Source organism: Salvelinus fontinalis, chromosome 15, assembly GCF_029448725.1.
Source record: "Salvelinus fontinalis isolate EN_2023a chromosome 15, ASM2944872v1, whole genome shotgun sequence".
Classification (NCBI taxonomy): domain Eukaryota; kingdom Metazoa; phylum Chordata; class Actinopteri; order Salmoniformes; family Salmonidae; genus Salvelinus; species Salvelinus fontinalis.
In genome coordinates this window covers 3,959,878-3,987,842 of record NC_074679.1, presented here as the reverse complement: position 1 = coordinate 3,987,842, position 27,965 = coordinate 3,959,878, and the positions used below count along the sequence as shown (strand labels likewise).

Genomic DNA, 27,965 nt, shown 5'->3' with positions numbered 1-27,965 from the left:
GTTGCGCATGTTCAGTTGTATATCGCCCGTTATGGAGGACTGCGGAGTTTAGCTAGCTCATGTTCAACAGCACCACCGACGACCATATAGCTTAATCATGGTGAATGTAAAGAAGCGGAAAGGTCGAGTCGTTATCGACTCTGACTCTGAAGACAGTGCTAGTGATGATAATTTAGATCAGGTAAGGATGCAACCTGTCTGGTTTCTCTGTGTTTTCCGCTCTCGGTGTTGACAACTGGATAAGAGCTAACTAGGTAATGTTGGCTGTGCCTAGAGTTTGGAGGAAAACACCGCGCCATAGGCCTGACGTTTTATTGGCTTTATTCAGTTCCAGTTTATAGTATCATGTAGCAACAATAAGTGTTGTGATAATTTGCTAATCAGAGGATAAAGTGACCTACGGATTTATAACGGTATCTTCTGCATGACCCGAAGGGCGCAGCTGAAGTTCTATTTTGATGTTGACAAGACAGCTAGCTAACGTTAGCTAGCCAGCTAAAGTTAGCGTCGGGGGAATGTGTTGTACGATAGACTGTCCCGTCTCTGTACAGCCAATGGTGTTGCTATAAAGACATGTCAATCGTAGATTTAGCATAGCCTTACATGCAGCAGTGAAGATGATCATTTGCTAGCTTTGGTATTAAACATCCTGATAGTAAATTTGTTAGGTAGCTAGCAACAATTCGGCCTGTTGATTACATTTTTGCTTTGGTAAACATACTATTAAACATTGACACAAGCTTCAACAGGGCTCATAGAATAAGTTAAGTTTCTCACTGTAAAATACGAACACATAATAAAGACGAGTGACTGATAAACTATAGTACTATAATGCTTCCACACATGCAACAAGCCTCTAAATATACTGTAAAGGTGTAGTCAACAAAAATGTAACATGTTCTGCTGTCCTCTGAGCAGGCCATACAGAATTCATCCTGTATAAATCAATCCATACTAACTATTGAACATATCTTATGTTATACAGGATGTAGGCTCCTCCACTATTCTACCTGCCCATTGTCTATCACTGTGTAGGCCTTTTCAGACACAATCGCCCAGGCTTTAAACTTACCCCTCTGTCTTGTGTATCCCACCATGTGATACCCAGGCGCTTCCGTCTCAATCCATATTAACTGTTAACAACACCTATTTTTATAATAGGATGTCGACTTCTCCACCTTGTGTCTGTTTGATATACTGTATCAGGAGTTCAGGCACTCACCTCTGTCTCTCACCTTGTGGTACCCAGGAGCTTCTGTCTCTGGCCACCAAGAGGAAGAGGGTGGACTCGGATGACCAGCAGGATAACCAGCAGGATGACCAGCCAGTCAGCAAGCCTGCAGCTTCATCAGACTCGGAGACGTCAGACAGTGACGATGAGGTATGAATCTCCTCTCTCTATATCTATTTTGATCTCCATAGGGCTGGTTTCCTGGACTAAGAAGCATGCTCAACTGAGGATCTCCTTTTTTTAAATAAAATGTTTTAGTCCCTGACTAGGCTTGACCTGGGTCCAGGAAACCAGCCCTTATACTAGTGGCATGAAAGAGTCATGTTATTATCACTATATTTGTTTTATACAGTACTTGATGCTCCACGTGACAACATTGTGTTTGCTGATTCTATGCGTATTGTTGTTTTCACATAGTGGACTGCCGGGGGTCCTAAAGTCAAGAAGAAAGTTAAGCCAGGGAAACCGACAACAACAGAGAAGAAGAAAGAGGCGGCGAAGAAGAAGAGGGTTCATAAAGCTGCAGCGTCCGGTAGTTCTGGTGGAGACAGTTCAGCTGACAGTTCTGCCCCCGAGGAGGGTACGTTGTCCTGAGACCCTGGGCTCATTCTCCATTCATCTTTCCTCTATACTTCTCATCCTCTCTCCTTGGCTCCTTCTCAAAACACATTGGAGGGGAGAGACCACGGATCTTCTCATTCTATATACACTTGAAAAGGAGATGGGATGCAAGTAATCTTTGAAAGACTAATTGAGATAGACCCCCAAGTGAGTTGTTGATTGCTGCCAGTGGTTAATTTGACCAGTTGATTTGACTTTTGCGTATCTACCAACTAATAATGCTAACTAACTTCATGTAATGGTCTCCTCCTCCAGGCGATAGGAGACGTGGAATCACAGAAAGACACATTGAGAGAGAAGTTTATCTATCTTATTATGTAATGGTCTCTTCCTCCAGGTGAGGTGTCTGACTCCGAGAGCAACACCTCTGCCTCCAGCTCAGACTCCTCGTCGGAGGACGATGTGTTCAGGGACGGCTACGGAGAGGACCTGATGGGAGACGAGGAGGACAGGGCTCGGCTGGAGCAGATGACTGAGAAGGAGAGGGAGCAGGAGCTCTTCAACAGGATAGAGAAGAGGGAGGTGCTCAAGAGGAGGTAAGACTACTGCAGGAAGTTGGAACTATAAGGGACAGTTTCCTGGATGCAAATTTTGCCTAGTCCTGGACTAAGAAGCAAAAGTTGAGTTTGAGTTTATTTTTACAGGGACAGTGCACATTAATCAACGTTTCAGTAAAAGTGCCGGTTTTAGCCAGCCGGCTAATTTTCAACCGCAGTCCCTGGGTGATCGTTGAGTGATCGTTGAGTACAGATCCGGGTCTGCTTGTGAACTGTTATTGTATTGTTAGTAGTTCATATGAAGAATATAAGGTGAGACTAGGAGGAGCAGGAGAGTTGTGACTGAGACTGCCGTAGGGCAGGAGAGTTGTGACTGAGACTGCCGTAGGGCAGGAGAGTTGTGACTGAGACTGCCGTAGGGCAGGAGAGTTGTGACTGAGACTGCCGTAGGGCAGGAGAGTTGTGACTGAGACTGTCGTAGGGCAGGAGAGTTGTGACTGAGACTGTCGTAGGGCAGGAGAGTTGTGACTGAGACTGCCGTAGGGCAGGAGAGTTGTGACTGAGACTGTCGTAGGGCAGGAGAGTTGTGACTGAGACTGTCGTAGGGCAGGAGAGTTGTGACTGAGACTGTCGTAGGGCAGGAGAGTTGTGACTGAGACTATCGTAGGGCAGGAGAGTTGTGACTGAGACTGCCGTAGGGCAGGAGAGTTGTGACTGAGACTGCCGTAGGGCAGGAGAGTTGTGACTGAGACTGTCGTAGGGCAGGAGAGTTGTGACTGAGACTGTCGTAGGGCAGGAGAGTTGTGACTGAGACTGTCGTAGGGCAGGAGAGTTGTGACTGAGACTGTCGTAGGGCAGGAGAGTTGTGACTGAGACTGTCGTAGGGCAGGAGAGTTGTGACTGAGACTGCCGTAGGGCAGGAGAGTTGTGACTGAGACTGCCGTAGGGCAGGAGAGTTGTGACTGAGACTGCCGTAGGGCAGGAGAGTTGTGACTGAGACTGCCGTAGGGCAGGAGAGTTGTGACTGAGACTGCCGTAGGGCGGGAGAGTTGTGACTGAGACTGCCGTAGGGCGGGAGAGTTGTGACTGAGACTGCCGTAGGGCGGGAGAGTTGTGACTGAGACTGCCGTAGGGCGGGAGAGTTGTGACTGAGACTGCCGTAGGGCGGGAGAGTTGTGACAGACTGCCGTAGGGCGGGAGAGTTGTGACTGACTGCCGTAGGGCGGGAGAGTTGTGACTGAGACTGCCGTGGGGCCGGAGAGTTGTGACTGAGACTGCCGTGGGGCCGGAGAGTTGTGACTGAGACTGCCGTGGGGCCGGAGAGTTGTGACTGACTGCCGTAGGGCAGGAGAGTTGTGACAGACTGCCGTAGGGCAGGAGAGTTGTGACCGACTGCCGTAGGGCAGGAGAGTTGTGACTGAGACTGCCGTAGGGCCGGAGAGTTGTGACTGAGACTGCCGTAGGGCCGGAGAGTTGTGACTGAGACTGCCGTAGGGCCGGAGAGTTGTGACTGAGACTGCCGTAGGGCCGGAGAGTTGTGACTGAGACTGCCGTAGGGCCGGAGAGTTGTGACTGAGACTGCCGTAGGGCAGGAGAGTTGTGACTGAGATTGTGTGTGCTCAACAAAAATATAAAAGCAACATTTTAAATGTTCATTTCTTTACCATAAGCCGCTGCCAATGTTGTGTTAGAGAATTGGAACATAATTGCATTTTATCAATGGCAATTAGAATGCACAGAGATATATTGACGAAATCCTGAGGCCCATTGTTGTCATTCATTCACCGCCATCACCTTTAGAGCTCTCGAGTGGCGCAGCGGTCTAAGGCACTGCATCTCAGTGCTAGCGGCGTCACTACAGACACTCTGGTTCGAATCTAGGCTGTGTTACAACTGTCCGTAATTGGGAGTCCCATAGGGCTGCGCACAATTGGCCCAGCGTCGTTCGGGTTTGGCCGGTGTAACTGACTTGCCAAGTTAAATAAAATAAAAATACATAATTTTACAAAACAGAAGAAAAAAATAAAATAATTATGACTATCCCTTGATATGTATATCTTGATTTATTGCTATGTATATCCCATAATCGAACATCTTCTGTACAGATTTGAAATAAAAAAGAAACTGAAGACGGCGAAGAAGAAGGAGAAAGAGGAGAAGAAGAAGAAAGACGAGGAAGAACAGAAGAAGAGATCATCCGGTCATCATGAAGACCGGACTCATCAGGACCTGCAGGTGGTAAGTTCATCCTCTGAAACAATTCTAAAGACGCACTGTGAAGGAGTAAGACGTATTGGAGGTAGATATGTACATGAAGGCAGGGTAATGTGACTAGGCATCAGGATAGATAATAATAAGGTATTTGAGGTAGATATGTACATGAAGGCATCAGGATAGATAATAATAAGGTATTTGAGGTAGATATGTACATGAAGGCAGGGTAAAGTGACCAGGCATCAGGATAGATAATAATAAGGTATTTGAGGTAGATATGTACATGAAGGCATCAGGATAGATAATAATAAGGTATTAGAGGTAGATATGTACATGAAGGCAGGGTAAAGTGACTAGGCATCAGGATAGATAATAATAAGGTATTTGAGGTAGATATGTACATGAAGGCAGGGTAAAGTGACTAGGCATCAGGATAGATAATAATAAGGTATTTGAGGTAGATATGTACATGAAGGCAGGGTAAAGTGACTAGACATCAGGATAGATAATAAGAGTAAAATAAAGAACATATTAGCAGCAGCAGCACATGAATGTGAAAGTACAGTGCATTTGGAAAGTATTCAGACCCCTTGACTTTTTTCACATTTTGTTACGTTACAGCCTTCTTCTAAAATCGATTAAATGGTTTGTTTCTCAGCAATCTACACACAATGCCCCATAATGACATCACAATGCCCCATAATGACCAAGCAAAAAATGTTTTTTCGAAATAGTATTCAGACCTTTTAATCAGTACTTTGTTGAAGCAGCTTTGGCAGCGATTACAGCCTTGAGTCTTCTTGGGTATGACGCTACAAGCTTGGCACACCTGTATTTGGGGAGTTTCTCCCATTCTTCTCTGCAGATCCTCTCAAGCTCTGTCTGGTTGGATGGGGAGCGTCGCTGCACAGCTATTTTCAGGTCTCTCCAGAGATGGTTGATCGGGTTCAAGTCCGGGCTCTGGCTGGGCCACTTAAGGACATTCAGAGACTTGTCCCAAAACCACTCCTGCTTTGTCTTGGCTGTGTGCTTAGGGTCATTCACCTATTGGAAGGTGAACCTTCACCCCAGTCTGAGGTCCTAAGTGCTCTGGAGCAGCTTTTCAACAAGGATCTCTCTCTGTACTTTGCTCTGTTCATCTTTCACTTGATCCTAACTAGTCTCCCAGTCCCTGCCACTGAAAACCATCCCCCACAGCATGATGATGATGCCATCAAGGGGCCAGGTTTCCTCCAGACATGACACTTGGCATTCAGGCCAAGGAGTTCAATCTTTGTTTCATCATACCAGAGAATCTTGTTTCTCATGGTCTGAGAGTCTTTTTGGTGCCTTTTGGCAAACTCCAAGCGGGCTGTTGTGCGTTTTACTGAGGAGTGGCTTCCGTCTGGCCACTCTACCATAAAGACCTGATTGGTGGAATGCTGCAGAGATGGTTGTCCTTCTGGAAGGTTCTCCCATCTCTCCCAAGGCCGTTCTCCCTCGATTGCTCAGTTTGACCGGACGGCCAGCTCTAGGAAGAGTCTTGTTGGTTCCAAACATCTTCCATTTAAGAATGATGGAGGCCGCTGTGTTCTTGGGGTCCTTCACTGCTGCAGAAATGTTTTGGTACCCTTCCCCAGATCTGTGCCTCGACACGATCCTGTCTCGGAGCTCAACGGACAATTCTTTCAACCTCTTAGCTTGGTTTTTGCTCTGACATGCACTGTCAACTGTGAGACCTTATATATACAGGTGTGTGCCTTTCCAAATCATGTCGATTGAATTTACCACAGGTGGACTCCAATCAAGTTGTAGAAACATCTCAAGGATGATCAATGGAAACAGGATGCACCTGAGCTCAATTTAGAGTCTCATAGCAAAGGGTCTGAATACTTATGTAAATACGTATTTATTTATTTTTTTAAATTTCTAAAAACTTGTTTCCACTTTGCCATTATTGGGTATTGTGTGTAGATTGATGAGGAGAAAAATGGATTAAATTATTTTTAGAATTAGGCTGTAACGTAACAAAATGTGTAAAGTCATTTTGAATACATTCCCATACTTTATTAAACAACACACCACATTGTGTTCCATAGTCCTTACCGGTACATTGTGTTCCATAGTCCTTACCGGTACATTGTGTTCCATAGTTCTTACCGGTACATTGTGTTCCATAGTTCTTACCGGTACATTGTGTTCCATAGTCCTTACCGGTACATTGTGTTCCATAGTCCTTACCGGTACATTGTGTTCCATAGTCCTTACCGGTACATTGTGTTCCATAGTCCTTACCGGTACATTGTGTTCCATAGTCCTTACCGGTACATTGTGTTCCATAGTCCTTACCGGTACATTGTGACTGCGTTCTCCTGTAGGTTATGTCTCACAACAAGGAGAGGAGAACTAAACGGGATGAGAAGCTGGATAAAAAGTCTCAGGCCATGGAGGAACTGAAAGCGGAGCGAGAGAAGAAGAAAACCAGGACAGCGGAGCTCCTGGCGAAACGGCAGCCCCTGAAGACCAGCGAGGTGTACTCCGACGATGAGGAGGAGGAAGAGGAGGAGGATGACGACAAATCCTCAGTAAAGAGTGATCGCAGTTCACGTTCTTCATCTTATTCCGAAGACGAAGAGTGAGTATCTATCCATCAGCTGTGGGTTGATTTTTATTTTATTAAAACAATTCGTACAAAGGTTACTGGTATTGCTGGAGTTTAATGTGAAACACTGCAAATTAGTAGTTCCTTAATAGGTCTATATAACTTTGTTGAATTTGGTCTTGAAGATTTAGTTGGTCTAAGAAATCCCATTTCAGTAACCTTGTAACTTTTATTTCTGACTACCTCTGAAACCTTTCTGCTTGACCAACGATCAGTGACCAATGTTTCTGTGTTTTCTGTCTGGGGATGTTTCCAGGAAAGGGGAGACCCCACCAAAATCTCAGCCCGTGTCACTGCCAGACGAGCTGAACCGGATCCGTCTGTCCCGACACAAACTGGAGCGCTGGTGTCACATGCCGTTCTTCCAGAAGACTGTCAGCGGCTGCTTCGTACGGATAGGCATCGGGAACAGTAGTAGCAAACCAGTTTACAGGGTAACGAGATGTATTTATTCAGGTTGCTTCGTACGGATAGGCATCGGGAACAGTAGTAGCAAACCAGTTTACAGGGTAACGAGATGTATTTATTCAGGTTGCTTCGTACGGATAGGCATCGGGAACAGTAGTAGCAAACCAGTTTACAGGGTAACGAGATGTATTTATTCAGGTTGCTTCGTACGGATAGGCATCGGGAACAGTAGTAGCAAACCAGTTTACAGGGTAACGAGATGTATTTATTCAGGCTGCTTCGTACGGATAGGCATCGGGAACAGTAGTAGCAAACCAGTTTACAGGGTAACGAGATGTATTTATTCAGGCTGTTTCCCTGAGCCAGATTAAAGTCCTACTCTCAGCTAATTTATCACCTGATTTACTGAACAAAAGGCACATCTCAATAGGTGGTCCAGGTATCCTCATGACATGGCACGGAGGGGGGGGGGCTTCCTCGTTAGCTCTCTATTGTTCCTCAGGCAAGATGGAGGCTGATGACATGAGAGGGCACCGGCCTATTACTTCTTGAACTTGTGTCTTAAAAAAACAAACATTATTTTGCTCAAAACATATTTTCTTTACCCTTGTGTCTGTGTACATTACTGTATTAATTCGTGGGATATTGTTTACAACAGTAAAAGTAAAAATAGCTTGATTGCATCTTTTAAACCTAGTCCTAGACTGAAAATCATGCTCAATGGTGAATTTCTGTGTCTGGGAAACCGGTCCATTGAGTCCTTAGTCCCACTTAGTTATTTTCAGTTATGTTCAATAATGAGTTTTTCTTGTAATTCCCTGTGATAAGGTGGCTGAAATAGTTGACGTGGTGGAGACGGCTAAAGTGTACCAGTTGGGAACGACCCGGACGAACAAAGGACTACAGTTACAGTACGGCATCCTTCATTTACAACTACTCACCTCCTACCTGCTACGACCCTTGGCTTCTCTTCCTCTTTCTCTCCTCCTCTTTCTCTCCTCCTCTTTCTCTCCTCCTTTTTCTGTTTCCTCTTCCTGTTTCCTCTTCCTGTTTCCTTTTTCTGTTTCCTTTTCCTGTTTCCTCTTCCTGTTTCCTCTTCCTGTTTCCTCTTCCTGTTTCCTCTTCCTGTTTCCTCTTCCTGTTTCCTCTTCCTGTTTCCTCTTCCTGTTTCCTCTTCCTGTTTCCTCTTCCTGTTTCCTCTTCCTGTTTCCTCTTCCTGTTTCCTCTTCCTGTTTCCTCTTCCTGTTTCCTCTTCCTGTTTCCTCTTCCTGTTTCCTCTTCCTGTTTCCTCTTTCTGTTTCCTCTTTCTGTTTCCTCTTTCTGTTTCCTCTTTCTGTTTCCTCTTTCTGTTTCCTCTTTCTGTTTCCTCTTCCTGTTTCCTCTCCTTTTTCATTTACATTTACATTTAAGTCATTTAGCAGACGCTCTTATCCAGAGCGATTTACAAATTGGTGCATTCACCTTATGACATCCAGTGGAACAGCCACTTTACAATAGTGCATCTAAATCTTTTAAGGGGGGGGTTCAGAAGGATTGCTTTATCCTATCCTAGGTATTCCTTAAAGAGGTGGGGTTTCAGGTGTCTCCGCAAGGTGGTGATTGACGCCGCTGTCCTGGCATCGTGAGGGAGTTTGTTCCACCATTGGGGTGCCAGAGCAGCGAACAGTTTTGACTGGGCTGAGCGGGAACTGTACTTCCTCAGTGGTAGGGAGGCGAGCAGGCCAGAGGTGGATGAGCGCAGTGCATTTGTTTGGGTGTAGGGCCTGATCAGAGCCTGAAGGTACTGAGGTGCCGTTCCCCTCACAGCTCCGTAGGCAAGCACCATGGTCTTGTAGCGGATGCGAGCTTCAACTGGAAGCCAGTGGAGAGAGCGGAGGAGCGGGGTGACGTGAGAGAACTTGGGAAGGTTGAACACCAGACGGGCTGCGGCGTTCTGGATGAGTTGTAGGGGTTTAATGGCACAGGCAGGGAGCCCAGCCAACAGCGAGTTGCAGTAATCCAGACGGGAGATGACAAGTGCCTGGATTAGGACCTGCGCCGCTTCCTGTGTGAGGCAGGGTCGTACTCTGCGGATGTTGTAGAGCATGAACCTACAGGAACAGGCCACCGCCTTGATGTTAGTTGAGAACGACAGGGTGTTGTCCAGGATCACGCCAAGGTTCTTAGCGCTCTGGGAGGAGGACACAATGGAGTTGTCAACCGTGATGGCGAGATCATGGAACGGGCAGTCCTTCCCCGGGAGGAAGAGCAGCTCCGTCTTGCCGAGGTTCAGCTTGAGGTGGTGATCCGTCATCCACACTGATATGTCTGCCAGACATGCAGAGATGCGATTCGCCACCTGGTCATCAGAAGGGGGAAAGGAGAAGATTAATTGTGTGTCGTCTGCATAGCAATGATAGGAGAGACCATGTGAGGTTATGACAGAGCCAAGTGACTTGGTGTATAGCGAGAATAGGAGAGGGCCTAGAACAGAGCCCTGGGGGACACCAGTGGTGAGAGCACGTGGTGAGGAGACAGATTCTCGCCACGCCACCTGGTAGGAGCGACCTGTCAGGTAGGACGCAATCCAAGCGTGGGCCGCGCCGGAGATGCCCAACTCGGAGAGGGTGGAGAGGAGGATCTGATGGTTCACAGTATCGAAGGCAGCCGATAGGTCTAGAAGGATGAGAGCAGAGGAGAGAGAGTTAGCTTTTCCTCTCCTCTTTCTGTTTCCTCTCCTCTTTCTTTTTCCTCTCCTCTTTCTGTTTCCTCTCCTCTTTCTGTTTCCTCTCCTCTTTCTGTTTCCTCTCCTCTTTCTGTTTCCTCTCCTCTTTCTGTTTCCTCTCCTCTTTCTGTTTCCTCTCCTCTTTCTGTTTCCTCTCCTCTTTCTGTTTCCTCTCCTCTTTCTGTTTCCTCTCCTCTTTTTGTTTCTCGTGCTCTCTCTCCTCTTTCTGTTTCTCGCGCTCTTTCTCTATTCCTCTTTCTGTTTCCTCTCCCTGTTTCCTCTCCTCTTTCTGTTTCCTCTCCCTGTTTCCTCTCCTCTTTTTGTTGCTCGCGCTCTCTCTCCTCTTTTTGTTGCTCGCGCTCTCTCTCCTCTTTTTGTTTCACTACTTCTGTCTTTTTGTCTGTGACGGTTTTTCTGTGCTGACGGTTTCTCTGTGCCCTGTCCCCATATCTCTCTCCTCTAGGCATGGTGGTGACACCCGAGTCTTCAGACTGGAGTTTGTGTCCAATCAGGAGTTCACAGAAAACGAGTTCATGAAGTGGAAGGAGGCGGTGAGTTGACTGGAGGAGCATGCTGATTGGATGGTTGACTTGATGAAGTGGTAAAGGAGATTTCTGGTTGGATGGTTGACTTGAGGAAGTACCCGTGGGAACATGCTGATTGGATAGAGGAGCACGGTTGCTTGAACTCCTCCTCCTCCTCCTGGTAGACGGCAAGATTTGTAACAACAGACCAGAGAATATCCAAAGTGAACGGAAAGATGAATGTTTTGGATCTTGAATGGGTGTCTCGTGGAGAAGCAGGGTTCTGTTATACACGGTTACGTCGGGCCTGTCGTGGAGTCGAGTCTCTTGATGTTTTCCTCTCTCTGTCTACAGATGATCATAGCCAGTATGCAGGTTCCCACTCTAGATGAGATCAATAAGAAGGAGCAGGCCATCAAAGAGGCTTGTAACTACAAATTCAACGACAAAGACATCGAGGATGTAAGTATCTGTCCATCTCAAATATCACCCTATGTAGTGCCCTACTTTAGAGCCCTATTCCCTATATAGTGCACTACTTAAACCAGGGACCCTATTCCTTATGTAGGGTCCATAGACCTCTGGTTTAAAGTGGTGCACTCCATAGGGATTAGAACTCTGGTCTAAAGTAGTGCACTATATAGGGAATAGTGCCCTGGTCTAAAGTAGTGCACTATATAGGGAATAGGGCTCTAAATTAGTGCACTATATAGGGAATAGGGCTCTGGTCTAAAGTAGTGCACTATATAGGGAATAGTGCCCTGGTCTAAAGTAGTGCACTATATAGGGAATAGGGCTCTAAATTAGTGCACTATATGGGGAATAGGGCTCTGGTCTAAAGTAGTGCACTATATAGGGAATAGTGCCCTGGTCTAAAGTAGTGCACTATATAGGGAATAGGGCCCTGGTCTAAAGTAGTGCACTATATAGGGAATAGGGCTCTAAATTAGTGCACTATATAGGGAATAGGGCCCTGGTCTAAGTAGTGCACTATATAGGGAATAGGGCTCTGGTCTAAAGTAGTGCACTATATAGGGAATAGTGCCCTGGTCTAAAGTAGTGCACTATATAGGGAATAGGGCTCTAAATTAGTGCACTATATGGGGAATAGGGCTCTGGTCTAAAGTAGTGCACTATATAGGGAATAGTGCCCTGGTCTAAAGTAGTGCACTATATAGGGAATAGGGCCCTGGTCTAAAGTAGTGCACTATATAGGGAATAGGGCTCTAAATTAGTGCACTATATAGGGAATAGGGCCCTGGTCTAAAGTAGTGCACTATATGGGGAGTAGGGTGCCATTGAGGATACAGTATTGGTCTCATTTGTACAGGCTTATTAACCCGTCGTACCTATTTTGTGCCATATTAATGATGCTCATTGTAGTGTTGAACTTTGACCTAGTTTGTTGATCCACAGATCGTTAAAGAGAAAGACCGATTCAGAAAGGCTCCTTCTAACTACGCCATGAAGAAAACATCACTACTCAAAGATAAGGTAGGTACATTAACATCTCCTGGGTACTGTGTTTTGTGTGTGTGTACGGTGTGTTTTGTGTACGGTGTGTTTTGTGTGTGTGTACGGTGTGTTTTGTGTACGGTGTGTTTTGTGTACGGTGTGTTTTGTGTACGGTGTGTGTGCTTTAATGTGTGTGTGTATGTATGGTGTGTGTGTACTGTGTGTGTGTGTGCGGCGTCTTTTGTATACGGTGTGTGTGCTTTAGTGTGTGTGTGTGTGTGTGTGTGTACGGTGTGTCTGTGTGTACGGTGTGTCTGTGTGTACGGTGTGTCTGTGTGTACTGTGTGTGTGGTGTACGGTGTGTGTGTGCGCTTTAATGTGTGTGTACACTGTTTATTCCATCGAGTTTTATTTTCTGATTCCATGTAATTGTTCATCTGGTCTCCACGGTGAATCTGCAGGTCAGCATTTCATGTGTACCATGTGTATCCTGTTGCACGACAAATGAACTTGACTGGTGTCTTCCTCCAGGCCATGGCCGAGGAGAGTGGAGAAGGAGACAGAGCCAAAGAGATCCAGGACCAGCTGAATGAGCTGGAGGAGAGGGCCGAGCATCTGGACAGACAGAGGACCAAAAACATCTCTGCCATCAGGTAACACAATCATCATCATATTATATTTTATAATAATAATAAACTTCATTTGTTTAGAGTCTTCGATTTTAAAACGGTTCATACAACGACCTGAGTAGAAGCACATCGCTTGTGTAACGGAGCTGACTGTACCAAACACATGAAACTGTGGGGGGGGGGGGGGGGGGGAGTTGATGAATGTATGTATAGTAAGATCCAATTTTGGGGCCCAATGAAACACGCATGGGGTAAACCTCACTTTTACAATGTTTTTTTTTAAAGTGAAGAAACATTGAATTAAATGTAAATGTCATCCAACACGTTAATGGGATATTTTCAACACTTACCCGGAGTCAGATGAACTCGTGGATACTATTTTATGTCTCTGCGTGCAGTTTGAAGGTCGTTTCTGGAGCTAACGGCTAACTAGCGCTAACTAGCGCTAACTAGCGCTAACGGCTAACTAGCGCTAACGGCTAACTAGTGCAGTGATTATCCCTTTAATCTGTTTTACAACAACCGGCGCGGCTAGTCTACATGATGAGATTGTTATGGATAAGAGCGAGAATATTTGTTCAACGGCAGCCAAGCATCGGTCACCAGAATAAGACCCTAGATTTATTTTAAAGGAATATCAAACTCATCACACAACACCCCATAATGACATCACAACACCCCATAATGACATCACAACACCCCATAATGACATCACAATACCCCATAGTGAAAACAGGTTTTTAGAAATGTGTGCACATTTATTACAAATAAAACCCAGAAATACCTTATTTACATAAGTATTCAGAACCTTTGCTATGAGACTGTAAATGTAGCTCAGGTGCATCCTGTTTCCATTGGCCGTCCTTGAGATGTTTCTACAACTTGATTGGAGTCCACCTGTGGTAAATTCAATTGATTGGACATGATTTGGAAAGGCGCACAGCTGGCTATATAAAGGTCTCACAGTTGACAGTGAATGTCAGAGCAAAAACCAAGCCATGAGGTCGAAGGAATTGTCCGTAGAGGTCCGAGACAGAATTGTGTCGAGGCACAGATCTGGGTAAGGGTACCAAAACATTTCTGTAGCATTAAAGGTCCCCAAGGACACAGTGGCCTCCATCATTCTTAAATGGAAGAAGTTTGGAACCAACAAGACTCTTCCTAGAGCTGGCCGCCCGGCCAAACTGAGCATTCGGGGGGAGAAAGGCCTTGGTCAGGGAGGTGACCAAAAACCCGATGGTCACTCTGACAGAGCTCCAGAGTTCCTCTGTGTAGATGGGAGAACCTTCTAGAAGGACAACCATCTCTGCAGCACTCCACCAATCAGGCCTTTATGTAGAGTGGCCAGACAGAAGCCACTCCTCAGTAAAAGACACATGACAGCCCGCTTGGAGTTTACCAAAGGGCACCTAAAGGACTCTGACCATGAGAAACAAGATTCTCTGATCTGATGAAACCAAGATTGAACTCTTTGGCCTGAATGACAAGCGTCACGTCTGGAGGAAACCAGGCACCATCCCTACGGTGAAGCATGGTGGTGGCAGCATTACGCTGCGGGGATGTTTTTCAGCTGCAGGGACTGGGAGATTAGTCAGGATCGAGTGGAAGATGAACAGAGCAAAGTACAGAGAGATCCTTGATGAAAACCTGCTCCAGAGCACTCAGGACCTCAGACTGGGGTGAAGGTTCACCTTCCAACAGGACCACGACCCTAAGCACACAGCCAAAATGCAGTAGTGGCTTCGGGTCAATTCTCTGAATGTCCTTAAATTGCCCAGCCAGAGCCCGGACTTGAACCCGATCAAACATCTCTGGAGAGACCTGAAAATAGCTGTGCAGCGACGCTCCCCATCCAACCTGACAGAGCTTGAGAGGATCTGCAGAGAAGAATGGGAGAAACTCCCCAAATACAGGTGTGCCAAACTTGTAGCGTCATACCCAAGTAGACTCGAGGCTGGAATCGCTGCCGAAAGTGCTTCAACAAAGTACTGAGTAAAGGGTCTGAACACTTATGTAAATATGATATTTCAGTTTGAGATTTGATAAATTTGCCAACATTTATAAAAACCTGTATTTGCTTTGTTGTTATGGGGTATTGTGTGTAGTAGATTGATGAGGGGGGAGGGGGAAATTGAATCCATTTTAGAATAAGGCTGTAACGTAACAAAATGTGGAAAAAGTCAAGGGGTCTCAATACTTTCCGAATGCATTGTATCTAAACCTATCTGTCTCCTCCAGCTACATCAACCAGAGGAATCGTAGCTGGAACATTGTAGAGTCTGAGAAGGCTCTAGTCGTAAGTATCCCAGCCTCCATCTGTACCAAAGAAATCTCATCGCAATTCTGTTTTTAATCAGTTAAAGTTTTGGTTTGTTATAAATATACTTGTATACTGCACATAAATATAAACGCAACATGCAATACTTTACAAAGATTTTACTGAGTTACAGTTCATATAAGGAAAACAGTAAATTGAAATAAATTCATTAGGCCCTAATCTATGGATTTCATATGACTGGGAATACAGATATGCATCTGTTGGTCACAGATACCTTAAAAAAAGGATCAGAAAACCAGTCAGTATCTGGTGTGACCATTTGCCTCATGCAGCGTGACACATCTCTTTCACATAGAGTTGATCAGGCTGTTGATTGGTGGCCTGTGGAATGTTGTCCCACTCCTCTTCAATGGCTGTGTGTGAAGTTTCTGGATATTGGCGGGAACTGGAACACGCTGTCGTAAATGTCAATCCAGAGCATCCCAAACATGCTCAATGTGTGACATGTCTGAGTATGCAGGCCATGGAAGAACTGGGACATTTTCAGCTTCCAGGAATTGTGTACAGATCCTTCCGACATGGGGCTGTGTATTATATGCTGAAACATGGAGCCGTGCATTATCATGCTGAAACACGAGGTGATGGCAGCGGATGAATGGCACGACAATGGGCCTCAGGTTCTCTTCATGGTATCTCTGTGCATTCAAATTGGGATATATAAAATACATTTGTTTTCGTTGTCCGTAGTTTATGCCTGCCCCATACCATAACCCCACCACCACTATGGGGCACTCTGTTCACAACGTTGACATCAGCAAACGACGCCATATATGATGAATGGCACCACAACGGGCCTCAGGATTTCGTCACCGTATCTATGTGCATTCAAATTGCCATCGATAAAATGCTGTTGTATTGGTTGTCTGTAGCTTTTGGCTGCCCATACCATAACCCCACTGCCACCATGGGGCAGTCTGTTCACCACGTTGACATCAGCAAACCGCTCGCCCACACCATACACGCTGTCTGCGGTTGTGAGGCCGGTTGGACGTACTGACAAATTCTCTGAAATGACATTGGAGGCGGCTTATGGTAGAGAAATGAACATTCATTTCTCTGGCAACAGCTCTGGTGGACATTCCTGCAGTCAGCATGCCAATTACACGCTCCCTCAACTTGAAACTTCTGTGGCGTTGTGTTGTGGAACAAACCTGCACGTTTTAGAGGCCTTTTGTTGTCTCTGGTTACTATTTTATTGTTGCTCCTTAATTACACTGCTCAAAAAAATAAAGGGAACACTTAAACAACACAATGTAACTCCAAGTCAATGACACTTCTGTGAAATTAAACTGTCCACTTAGGAAGCAACACTGATTGACAATAAATTTCACATGCTGTTGTGCAAATGGAATAGACAAAAGGTGGAAATTATAGACAATTAGCAAGACACCCCCCAAAACAGGAGTGATTCTGCAGGTGGTGACCACAGACCACTTCTCAGTTCCTATGCTTCCTGGCTGATGTTTTGGTCACTTTTGAATGCTGGCGGTGCTCTCACTCTAGTGGTAGCATGAGACGGAGTCTACAACCCACACAAGTGGCTCAGGTAGTGCAGTTCATCCAGGATGGCACATCAATGCGAACTGTGGCAAAAAAGGTTTGCTGTGTCTGTCAGCGTAGTGTCCAGAGCATGCAGGCGCTACCAGGAGACAGGCCAGTACATCAGGAGACGTGGAGGAGGCCGTAGGAGGGCAACAACCCAGCAGCAGGACCGCTACCTCCGCCTTAGTGCCAGGAGATGCACTGCCAGCCCTGCAAAATGACCTCCAGCAGGCCACATGTGCATGTGTCAGCATATGGTCTCACAAGGGGTCTGAGGATCTCATCTCGGTACCTAATGGCAGTCAGGCTACCTCTGGCGAGCACATGGAGGGCTGTGCGGCCCCACAAAGAAATGCCACCCCACACCATGACTGACCCATCGCCAAACCGGTCATGCTGGAGGATGTTGCAGGCAGCAGAACGTTCTCCACGGCGTCTCCAGACTCTGTCACGTCTGTCACATGTGCTCATGTGCTCAGTGTGAACCTGCTTTCATCTGTGAAGAGCACAGGGCGCCAGTGGCGAATTTGCCAATCTTGGTGTTCTCTGGCAAATGGCAAACGTCCTGCACGGTGTTGGGCTGTAAGCACAACCCCCACCTGTGGACGTCGGGCCCTCATTACCACCCTCATGGAGTCTGTTTCTGACCGTTTGAGCAGACACATGCACATTTGTGGCCCGCTGGAGTTTATTTGAGTAAATACTTAACTGCATTGTTGGTTAAGGGCATGTCACGAAGCATTTCACTGAGGTCTACTACACCTGTTGTATTCAGCATTTCACTGTAAGGTCTACTACACCTGTTGTATTCAGCATTTCACTGAGGTCTACTACACCTGTTGTATTCAGCATTTCACTGTAAGGTCTACTACACCTGTTGTATTCAGCATTTCACTGTGAGGTCTACTACACCTGTTGTATTCAGCATTTCACTGTGAGGTCTACTACACCTGTTGTATTCAGCATTTCACTGTGAGGTCTACTACACCTGTTGTACTCAGCATTTCACTGTGAGGTCTACTACACCTGTTGTATTCAGCATTTCACTGTGAGGTCTACTACACCTGTTGTATTCAGCATTTCACTGTGAGGTCTACTACACCTGTTGTATTCAGCATTTCACTGTGAGGTCTACTACACCTGTTGTATTCAGCATTTCACTGTGAGGTCTACTACACCTGTTGTATTCAGCATTTCACTGTGAGGTCTACTACACCTGTTGTATTCAGCATTTCACTGTGAGGTCTACTACACCTGTTGTATTCAGCATTTCACTGTGAGGTCTACTACACATGTTGTATTCAGCATTTCACTGTAAGGTCTACTACACCTGTTGTATTCAGCATTTCACTGTGAGGTCTACTACACCTGTTGTATTCAGCATTTCACTGTAAGGTCTACTACACCTGTTGTATTCAGCATTTCACTGTGAGGTCTACTACACCTGTTGTATTCAGCATTTCACTGAGGTCTACTACACCTGTTGTATTCAGCATTTCACTGTGAGGTCTACTACACCTGTTGTATTCAGCATTTCACTGAGGTCTACTACACCTGTTGTATTCAGCATTTCACTGTGAGGTCTACTACACCTGTTGTATTCAGCATTTCACTGTGAGGTCTACTTCACCTGTTGTATTCAGCATTTCACTGTGAGGTCTACTACACCTGTTGTATTCAGCATTTCACTGTAAGGTCTACTACACCTGTTGTATTCAGTATTTCACTGTGAGGTCTACTACACCTGTTGTATTCAGCATTTCACTGTGAGGTCTACTACACCTGTTGTATTCAGCATTTCACTGTGAGGTCTACTACACCTGTTGTATTCAGCATTTCACTGTAATGTCTACTACACCTGTTGTATTCAGCATTTCACTGTAATGTCTACTACACCTGTTGAATTCAGCATTTCACTGTGAGGTCTACTACACCTGTTGTATTCAGCATTTCACTGTGAGGTCTACTACACCTGTTGTATTCAGCATTTCACTGTGAGGTCTACTACACCTGTTGTATTCAGCATTTCACTGTAAGGTCTACTACACCTGTTGTATTCAGCATTTCACTGTGAGGTCTACTACACCTGTTGTATTCAGCATTTCACTGTAAGGTCTACTACACCTGTTGTATTCAGCATTTCACTGTGAGGTCTACTACACCTGTTGTATTCAGCATTTCACTGTGAGGTCTACTACACCTGTTGTATTCAGCATTTCACTGTGAGGTCTACTACACCTGTTGTATTCAGCATTTCACTGTGAGGTCTACTACACCTGTTGTATTCAGCATTTCACTGTGAGGTCTACTACACCTGTTGTATTCAGCATTTCACTGTGAGGTCTACTACACCTGTTGTATTCAGCATTTCACTGTGAGGTCTACTACACCTGTTGTATTCAGCATTTCACTGTGAGGTCTACTACACCTGTTGTATTCAGCATTTCACTGTGAGGTCTACTACACCTGTTGTATTCAGCATTTCACTGTGAGGTCTACTACACCTGTTGTATTCGGCACATGTGACAAATAACATTTGATTTTGAGGTGCACCTGTGTAATGATCATGCTGTTTAATCAGCTTCTTGATATGCCACACCTGTCAGGTGGATGGATTTTCTTGCCAAAGGATAAATGCTCACTAACAGGGATGTAAACAAATTTGTCCACAAAATTTGAGAGAAATAAGCTTTTTGTGCGTATGGAACATTTCTGGGATCTTTTATTTCAGCTCATGAAACATGAGACCAACACTTTACATGTTGCGTTTTATATTGTTGATTCAGTATACATTTATATTCTATTGCTTATTACGACTCCTTGTTAGGTTACATTTTTTATTATTATTATAATATTCTACTATTTCTCTTTCAGGCTGAGGGACAGAATGCCAAGCTGCAGATGGACCCGTTTACTAGACGGCAATGCAAACCGACCATGGTGTCTAACGTAAGTCTCTCTCTGTCTCTCTCTCTCTCTCTCTCTCTACGATGGTGTCTAACGTAAGTCTCTCTCTCTCTCTACGATGGTGTCTAACGTAAGTCTCTCTCTCTCTCTCTACGATGGTGTCTAACGTAAGTCTCTCTCTCTCCTCCACCATGGTGTCTAACGTAAGTCTCTCTCTCTACGATGGTGTCTAACGTAAGTCTCTCTCTCTCTACGATGGTGTCTAACGTAAATCTCTCTCTCCTCCACCATGGTGTCTAACGTAAGTCTCTCTCTCTCCTCCACCATGGTGTCTAACGTAAGTCTCTCTCTCTCTCTCTCTCTCTCTACGATGGTGTCTAACGTAAGTCTCTCTCTCTCCTCCACCATGGTGTCTAACGTAAGTCTCTCTCTCTCCTCCACCATGGTGTCTAACGTAAGTCTCTCTCTCTCTCTCTCTCTACGATGGTGTCTAACGTAAATCTCTCTCTCCTCCACCATGGTGTCTAATGTTAGTCTCTCTCTCTACGATGGTGTCTAACGTAAGTCTCTCTCTCTCTCTACGATGGTGTCTAACGTAAGTCTCTCTCTCTCCTCCACCATGGTGTCTAACGTAAGTCTCTCTCTCTCTGTCTCTCTCTGTCTCTCTCTCTCTCTCTCTCCACCATGGTGTCTAACGTAAGTCTCTCTCTCTCCTCCACCATGGTGTCTAACGTAAGTCTCTCTCTCTCTCTCTCCACCATGGTGTCTAACGTAAGTCTCTCTCTCCTCCACCATGGTGTCTAACGTAAGTCTCTCTCTCCACCATGGTGTCTAACGTAAGTCTCTCTCTCTCCTCCACCATGGTGTCTAACGTAAGTCTCTCTCTCTCCACCATGGTGTCTAACGTAAGTCTCTCTCTCTCTCTCCACCATGGTGTCTAATGTAAGTCTCTCTCTCCTCCACCATGGTGTCTAACGTAAGTCTCTCTCTCTCTCTCCACCATGGTGTCTAACGTAAGTCTCTCTCTCCACCATGGTGTCTAACGTAAGTCTCTCTCTCCACCATGGTGTCTAACGTAAGTCTCTCTCTCCACCATGGTGTCTAACGTAAGTCTCTCTTTCTACCATGGTGTCTAACGTAAGTCTCTCTCTCTCTCTCCACCATGGTGTCTAACGTAAGTCTCTCTCTCCTCCACCATGGTGTCTAACGTAAGTCTCTCTCTGTCCACCATGGTGTCTAATGTAAGTCTCTCTCTCTCTCTCTCCACCATGGTGTCTAACGTAAGTCTCTCTCTCCACCATGGTGTCTAATGTAAGTCTCTCTCTCTCTCCACCATGGTGTCTAACGTAAGTATCTCTCTCTCTCCACCATGGTGTCTAACGTAAGTCTCTCTCTCCTCCACCATGGTGTCTAACGTAAGTCTCTCCACCATGGTGTCTAACGTAAGTCTCTCTCTCCTCCACCATGGTGTCTAACGTAAGTCTCTCTCTCTACCATGGTGTCTAACGTAAGTCTCTCTACCATGGTGTCTAATGTTAGTCTCTCTCTCTCTACCATGGTGTCTAACGTAAGTCTCTCTCTCCTCCACCATGGTGTCTAACGTAAGTCTCTCTCTCTCTCTCTCTCTCCACCATGGTGTCTAACGTAAGTCTCTCTCTCTCTCTCTCCACCATGGTGTCTAATGTAAGTCTCTCTCTCTCTCTCTCCACCATGGTGTCTAATGTAAGTCTCTCTCTCTCCACCATGGTGTCTAACGTAAGTCTCTCTCTCTCTCTCTCCACCATGGTGTCTAACGTAAGTCTCTCTCTCTCCACCATGGTGTCTAATGTTAGTCTCTCTCTCTCCACCATGGTGTCTAATGTTAGTCTCTCTCTCTCTCTCCACCATGGTGTCTAATGTTAGTCTCTCTCTCTCTCTCCACCATGGTGTCTAACGTAAGTCTCTCTCTCTCTCTCCACCATGGTGTCTAACGTAAGTCTCTCTCTCTCCACCATGGTGTCTAACGTAAGTCTCTGTTGGGGTAGGATGCCATTTGGGATGTATAATATTATAATATATGTATAATATTCAGATTAACTTGTGTGTCTGTCTGTGTTTGTGTTCCCACAGGCCAGAGACCCTTCAGTCCATGCAGCTATCCTCCAGCACCTCAATGAGAAGTACGGAGAAGGGTCGGGCAAAGAGATGGACTTGGAGTTTGAGATGGGCAGGGGAGCGGGACAGGCTGCTCTGAAAGTCATCGACCCGACTAAGAACACCAGCGACCTATCAGAGGACCTCTTTAAAGTCCACGACTTTGACGTCAAGATCGACCTACAGGTTCCCAATGCAGGTGAGTTTGTACGTAACGAGCGTAAAGTGGTGGGTTCACGGGTCGGACACCCGTCTCCAAGGGGATTGTTCAATTTTGTGGTGTGGGGTCGGTAGTGCTGCTGGTAGCCCATAGGGGTCTATACTATACTATACTACACAGCAGGATCAATGCATTAGTCAGAGGAATGTAAAGATTCACCGATACGCGTCGGTCCCCGGTTGAAATGTTATAAGATACGAGGGTCTTTTTTAAAATAAATAATGGGGCCAAGGTGTGACATTGGGATCAACGTTTTTTTATTTTTATGGTTTGAAACCAAGATTAAAATTATTTTTATGCAGTTCACATGTGTACTTAGAGGAATATATGTAACAGTATAACTTTTTTCACATCCGTTACACTTATACAAAATTGGCCCTTAACTTCACCTATACAACAACAGGCCTAGGACTATACATCATTTAAGCAGGGTTCATACAGGCATTGGCCAGTCAAAGTCCAATTATAATTTTTGTTGTTGTAATTTTAAGAACTTCAATGTTATACAATTTGTTTAATTGATATAATTCTACATACAGTGCATTCGGGAAGTATTCAGACCCCCTTGATCCACATTTTGTTACGTTACAGCCTTATTCTAAAATGTATTAAATAAACAAATTCCTCATCATGGGTTCCCGTGTGGCTCAGCGGTCTAAGGCACTGCATCTCGGTGCAAGAGGCGTCAAACAGTCCCTGGTTCGATTCCAGGCTGTATCACATCCGGCTGTGATTGGGAGTCCCATAGGGCTGCGCACAATTGGCCCAGTGTCTTCTGGGTAGGCCGTCGTTGTAAATAAGAATTTGTTCTTAACTGACTTGTCTAGTTAAATAAATATTAATCTACACACAATACAAAGCGAATTTTATTGTGCAAAATGTATACAAGATACCTTATTTAGATAAATATTCAGACCTTTTTCTATGAGACTCAAATGAGCTCTGGTCGCTTCCTGTTTCCATTGATCATCCTTGATGTTTCAACAACTTGATTGGAGTCCACCTGTGGTAAATTCATTTGATTGGACATGATTTGGAAAGGCACACACCTGTCTATATAAGGTCCCACAGTTGACAGTGAATGTCAGAGAAAAAACCAAGCCATGAGATCGAAGGAATTGTCCGTAGAGCTCCAAGACAGGATCGTGTCGAGGCACAGATCTGGGGAAGGGTACCAAAACATTATTGCAGCTTTGAAGGTCCCCAAGAACACAGTGGCCTCCATCATTCTTAAATGGAAGAAGTTTGGAACCACTAAGACTCTTCCTAGAGCTGGCCGCCCGGCCAAACAGAGCAATCGGGGAAGAAGGCCCTTGGTCAAGGAGGTGATCAAGAACCCGATGGTCACTCTGACAGAGCTCCAGAGTTCCTCTGTGGAGATGGGAGAACCTTCCAGAAGGACAACCATCTCTGCAGCTCTCCACCAATCAGACCTTTAACGGTAGATTGCCCAGATGTGCCTTTTACTGAGAAGAGGCTTCCATGACAGCCCGCTTGGAGTTTGTCAAAAGGCACCTAAACTCTAAGACCATGAGAAACAAGATTCTCTGGTCTGATGAAACCAAGATTGAACTCTTTGGCCTGAATGCCAAGCGTCACGTCTGGAGGAAACCTGGCACCATCCCTACGGTGAAGCATGGTGGTGGCAGCATCATGCTGTGGGGATGTTTTGCAGGGTCAGGGACACGGAGACTGGTCAGGATTGAGGGGAAGATGAAAGTGCAGAGAGATTCTTGATGAATGCTTGCTCAGTACCTCAGACTGGGACGAAGGTTCACTTTCCAACAGGACCACGACCCTAAGCACACAGCCAAGACAACGCAGGAGTGGCTTCAGGACAAGTCTCTGAATGTACTTGAGTGGCCCGGACTTGAACCCGATCAAACATCTCTGGAGAGACCTGAAAATAGCTGTGCAGCGACGCTCCCCATCCAACCAGACAGAGCTTGAGAGGATCTGCAGAGAAGAACGGGAGAAACTCCCCAAATACAGGTACGCCAAGCTTGTTGCGTCATACCCAAGAAGAAATCGAGGCTGAAATCACTGCCAAAGGTGCTTCAACAAAGTACTGAGTAAAAGGTTTGAATACTTATGTAAATAAGGTATTTCTGTTTTTTATTTTCAATAAATGTGCATACATTTCTAAAAACCTGTTTTCACTTTGTTATTATGATGTATTGTGATGTCATTATGGGGTATTGTGATGTCATTATGGGGTATTGTGATGTCATTATGGGGTATTGTGTGATTAGGGGGGGGAATTATTTAATCAATTTTAGAATAAGTAACAAAATGTGAAAAATGGGGGTCTGAATAGGTATTTCTGTTTTTATTTGTAATAAATGTGCACAAATTATACACTGCTCAAAAAAATAAAGGGAACACTTAAACAACACAATGTAACTCCAAGTCAATCACACTTCTGTGAAATCAAACTGTCCACTTAGGAAGCAACACTGATTGACAATAAATTTCACATGCTGTTGTGCAAATGGAATAGACAAAAGGTGGAAATTATAGGCAATTAGCAAGACACCCCCAATAAAGGAATGGTTCTGCAGGTGCTGACCACAGACCACTTCTCAGTTCCTATGCTTCCTGGCTGATGTTTTGGTCACTTTTGAATGCTGGCGGTGCTCTCACTCTAGTGGTAGCATGAGACTGAGTCTACAACCCACACAAGTGGCTCAGGTAGTGCAGTTCATCCAGGATGGCACATCAATGCGAGCTGTGGCAAAAAGGTTTGCTGTGTCTGTCAGCGTAGTGTCCAGAGCATGGAGGCGCTACCAGGAGACAGGCCAGTACATCAGGAGACGTGGAGGAGGCCGTAGGAGGGCAACAACCCAGCAGCAGGACCGTTACCTCCGCCTTAGTGCAAGGAGATGCACTGCCAGCGCCCTGCAAAATGACTTCCAGCAGGCCAAAGAAAAGATTCTCATCTTTAGTTAGCCAGCTAACTTCGATAAACAACCAGAATTAACAGATTTTTTTTTTTTTTTTCAATAAGAAAGCTAGTTATGTGTTTTGAGTCCATTAGGCCATGCTGCCAATTACAAGCTTGTCTTTCTAAAAAAATCTAAAGTTATTTCAGAATATTTAGGCAAGTTAGCTTGATCTTGATCCTGCTTTTGAGTATGCTCCTCCATCGTGAAGTTTTCCAGAGGTACAGATCTGGGATCAGTTTCCTCTCCCCGAATCCCAACGTTAACCATTAGTGGGGGGGAAAGCTACACTGATTCAAGGTCAGCGTCTAGGGACAACTTCACCCAACACCTGAACTGTAACAGGATATGTCATACTAATGTTGTTTTTCCGGTGTCTTTCAGAAGCCAAGTCTCTGTCGGTGAGCGCTAACACCTTGGCAGTAAAGGACGGGGCTCCACGCAGATCTCTCAACCTGGAGGACTACAAGAAGAGGAGGGGCTTGATCTAATGAACTACAGGAATATGGGCGTGGTCTAATGAACTACAGGAAGAGGGGCTGTGGTCTAATGAACTACAGGAAGAGGAAGGGGGGCTTGGTCTAATGATCTAATAGCCTAACCCCTCAGTCAGAACCACCTGCATGTGTTGGTTGGCAATTCTACCCCTGTGTGAGTGAGAGGTGTGTGTGTGTGTGTGTGAGAGGTAAGTGTGTGTGTGAGTGAGAGGTAAGTGTGTGAGTGAGAGGTAAGTGTGTGTGTGAGTGAGAGGTAAGTGTGTGTGTGTGTGAATGAGAGGTAAGTGTGTGAGAGGTAAGTGTGTGTGTGTGTGTGTGTGTGTGTGTGTGAGAGGGGACAGAGTGTGTGTACACTAGAGACTGTCCATTTTAAAACTGATAGGATATATTAAGAGAAGACAACTTTTTTTCTCTCCAAGTTTCTCTCTTAGAAAAAAGTTGTCCACATTTTATTTTTGCGTTTATTATGTGCAAAGTCGTACTTCAAATGTTTTTATTATTTTTATTAGTTATTTCTATGTTTTTATAAATAAATCTTACGTTGGTTCTCCCTCATACGGATCTGAAGTTCACTCCTTTGGTGTCCAGGGCACAATGCTTGTGAAAGGACACCGTCTTGTCAGACTTAGATTGTTGAAATACTGTATCTGATTTCCCCATCAACAACAGCCTGGATTTCTTTCGTACCTGATTTCAGAGCAGTTCCACCTGCACGGTTCACTAGAGGTTATAGGGTGAAGTTGCCTCTAGACGCTGATCTTGGGTCAACCACTAACGGTTGAGGTTAGGATTTGGAGCGAGGAGAAACTGATTTTAGATCTGTAGCTAAGTGGGAAACTTCACCCCTGAGCCTCTTAGACTGCAGAGCTCAAATCAAATGTATTTATATAGCCCTTCGTACATCAGCTAATATCTCAAAGTGCTGTACAGAAACCCAGCCTAAAACCCCAAACAGCAAGCAATGCAGGTGTAGAAGCACAGTGGCTAGGAAAAACTCCCTAGAATGGCCAGAACCTAGGAAGAACCCCTGAGCCCTCTCCCTTTCCCTGTTCTCTCTTCTCACCCTCTCGTCCCCTGTCTCTCGGTCTCCTCCCCTCTCCCTCTAGATAGAGACCCAGGGCTGGGAGACTGCAGTGGGGGACATTCCCGTTCCCTCTCCCTTTCCCTGTTCTCTCTTCTCACCCTCTCGTTCCCTGTCCCTATTTTAGACTGCATAGCCCGTTATCTACTTACTGGACAGTACATGTCACTTTTTTTTTTCAAGTCTACCAAAAAAAAGAAACGGATGAATCTATCAATTTACATGGATCTTTTCTTTTAATCTCTAGTTTTTTTTGTTTGTTGTTTACCTCCCATTTTCAGAGCAGATTCTAAGTGTTATCGATTGTGTATTTAGTCAGTCCCTGTATTGATGTGGCATGCCATGTGTATATATTACAGTTTGGAGTGAGGCAGAATAAAGAGGGGCAGTGTTTCGTATCGTTGGTTTCCGTTTTGTGTTTTGAGCTATCCCAACGAGTGTGTCTTCAAAAGTCTCCCTGTTCCCTTATTTGTAACAGGGTTCCAATAGTGAAAATTTAAACATCTTTCAAGTTAATCACCAGACAAAAGTCCCAACAAATATCTACCCTGTTGGAAGGAAAATAGCAGCGCTCGGTTTGTTTGGGACAAAGTTTGTTGTTTTTTGGAAAAATGTTAAGTCTATTGGAAAGTTTGACTACTAGCTAGTTTAGCTTTTTTTTTTCTCCTGAGTTTCGATCCCGCGAAGCGGTTAGCATCAGTTGCTGCGACTGCTGACCAAGGCCGGGTCTGAGGAGCTATGTGGCGTAGCTAGTTAGCCTATGCAGAACATGGCCAAGATGTTCAAACGTTCATAGATGACCAGCAGAGTCTGATGATGATAATGTTGATGATGATAATAATAATCACAGTAGTTGTCGAGGGTGCAACAGGTCAGCACCTCAGGAGTAAATGTCAGTTGGCTTTTCATAGCCAATCATTGAGAGTATCTCTACCGCTCCTGCTGTCTCTAGAGAGTTGAAAACATGAGGTCCGGGACAAGGTAGCACGTCCAGTGAACAGGTCAGGGTTCCATAGCCGCAGGCAGAACATTTGAAACTGGAGCAGCAGCACGGCCAGGTGGACTGGGGACAGCAAGGAGTCATTAGGCCAGGTAGTCCTGAGGCCAAGTAGTCCTGAGGCATGGGCCTAGGGCTCAAGTCCTCCGAGAGAGAATTAGAGAGAGCATACTTAAATTCGCACAGGACACCGGATAAGACAGGAGAATTACTCCAAATATAACAGACTGACCCTAGCCTCCCAACACATAAACTACTGCAGCATAAATACTGGATGCTGAGACAGGAGGGGTCAGGAGACACTGTGGCCGCATCCGATGATACCCCCCGGACAGGGTCAAACAGGCAGGATATAACCCCAACCACTTGAACAAGGCACAGCCC

The 27,965-nt window shown here is 45.4% G+C and overlaps 1 protein-coding gene across 1 annotated transcript; it reads left to right on the top strand.

Moving 5' to 3' along the window:
• The first annotated feature begins 3 nt into the window (after positions 1-3).
• On the top strand, positions 4-26,982 carry LOC129811283 (RNA polymerase-associated protein RTF1 homolog). Its single transcript, XM_055862460.1, has 16 exons — positions 4-181; positions 1,250-1,381; positions 1,649-1,811; positions 2,190-2,388; positions 4,455-4,587; positions 6,921-7,177; positions 7,461-7,938; positions 8,441-8,523; positions 10,780-10,867; positions 11,195-11,302; positions 12,257-12,334; positions 12,827-12,948; positions 15,163-15,220; positions 19,679-19,753; positions 21,821-22,043; positions 25,391-26,982. Exons 1-16 carry the CDS (start codon positions 98-100, stop codon positions 25,495-25,497), a joined length of 2,388 nt encoding a protein of 795 aa, XP_055718435.1. The 5' UTR covers positions 4-97; the 3' UTR covers positions 25,498-26,982.
• Positions 26,983-27,965: the final 983 nt, after the last annotated feature.

What these genes read in the sequence shown, in the direction of transcription:
- LOC129811283 (XM_055862460.1), top strand. Translation starts at nt 98, where the DNA reads ATGGTGAATGTAAAGAAGCGGAAAGGTCGAGTCGTTATCGACTCTGAC. An exon ending in TCATGAAGTGGAAGGAGGCG is followed by an intron (nt 10,868 to 11,194) that starts GTGAGTTGACTG and finishes CTCTGTCTACAG; the next exon opens with ATGATCATAGCCAGTATGCA. An exon ending in AACCGACCATGGTGTCTAAC is followed by an intron (nt 19,754 to 21,820) that starts GTAAGTCTCTCT and finishes GTGTTCCCACAG; the next exon opens with GCCAGAGACCCTTCAGTCCA.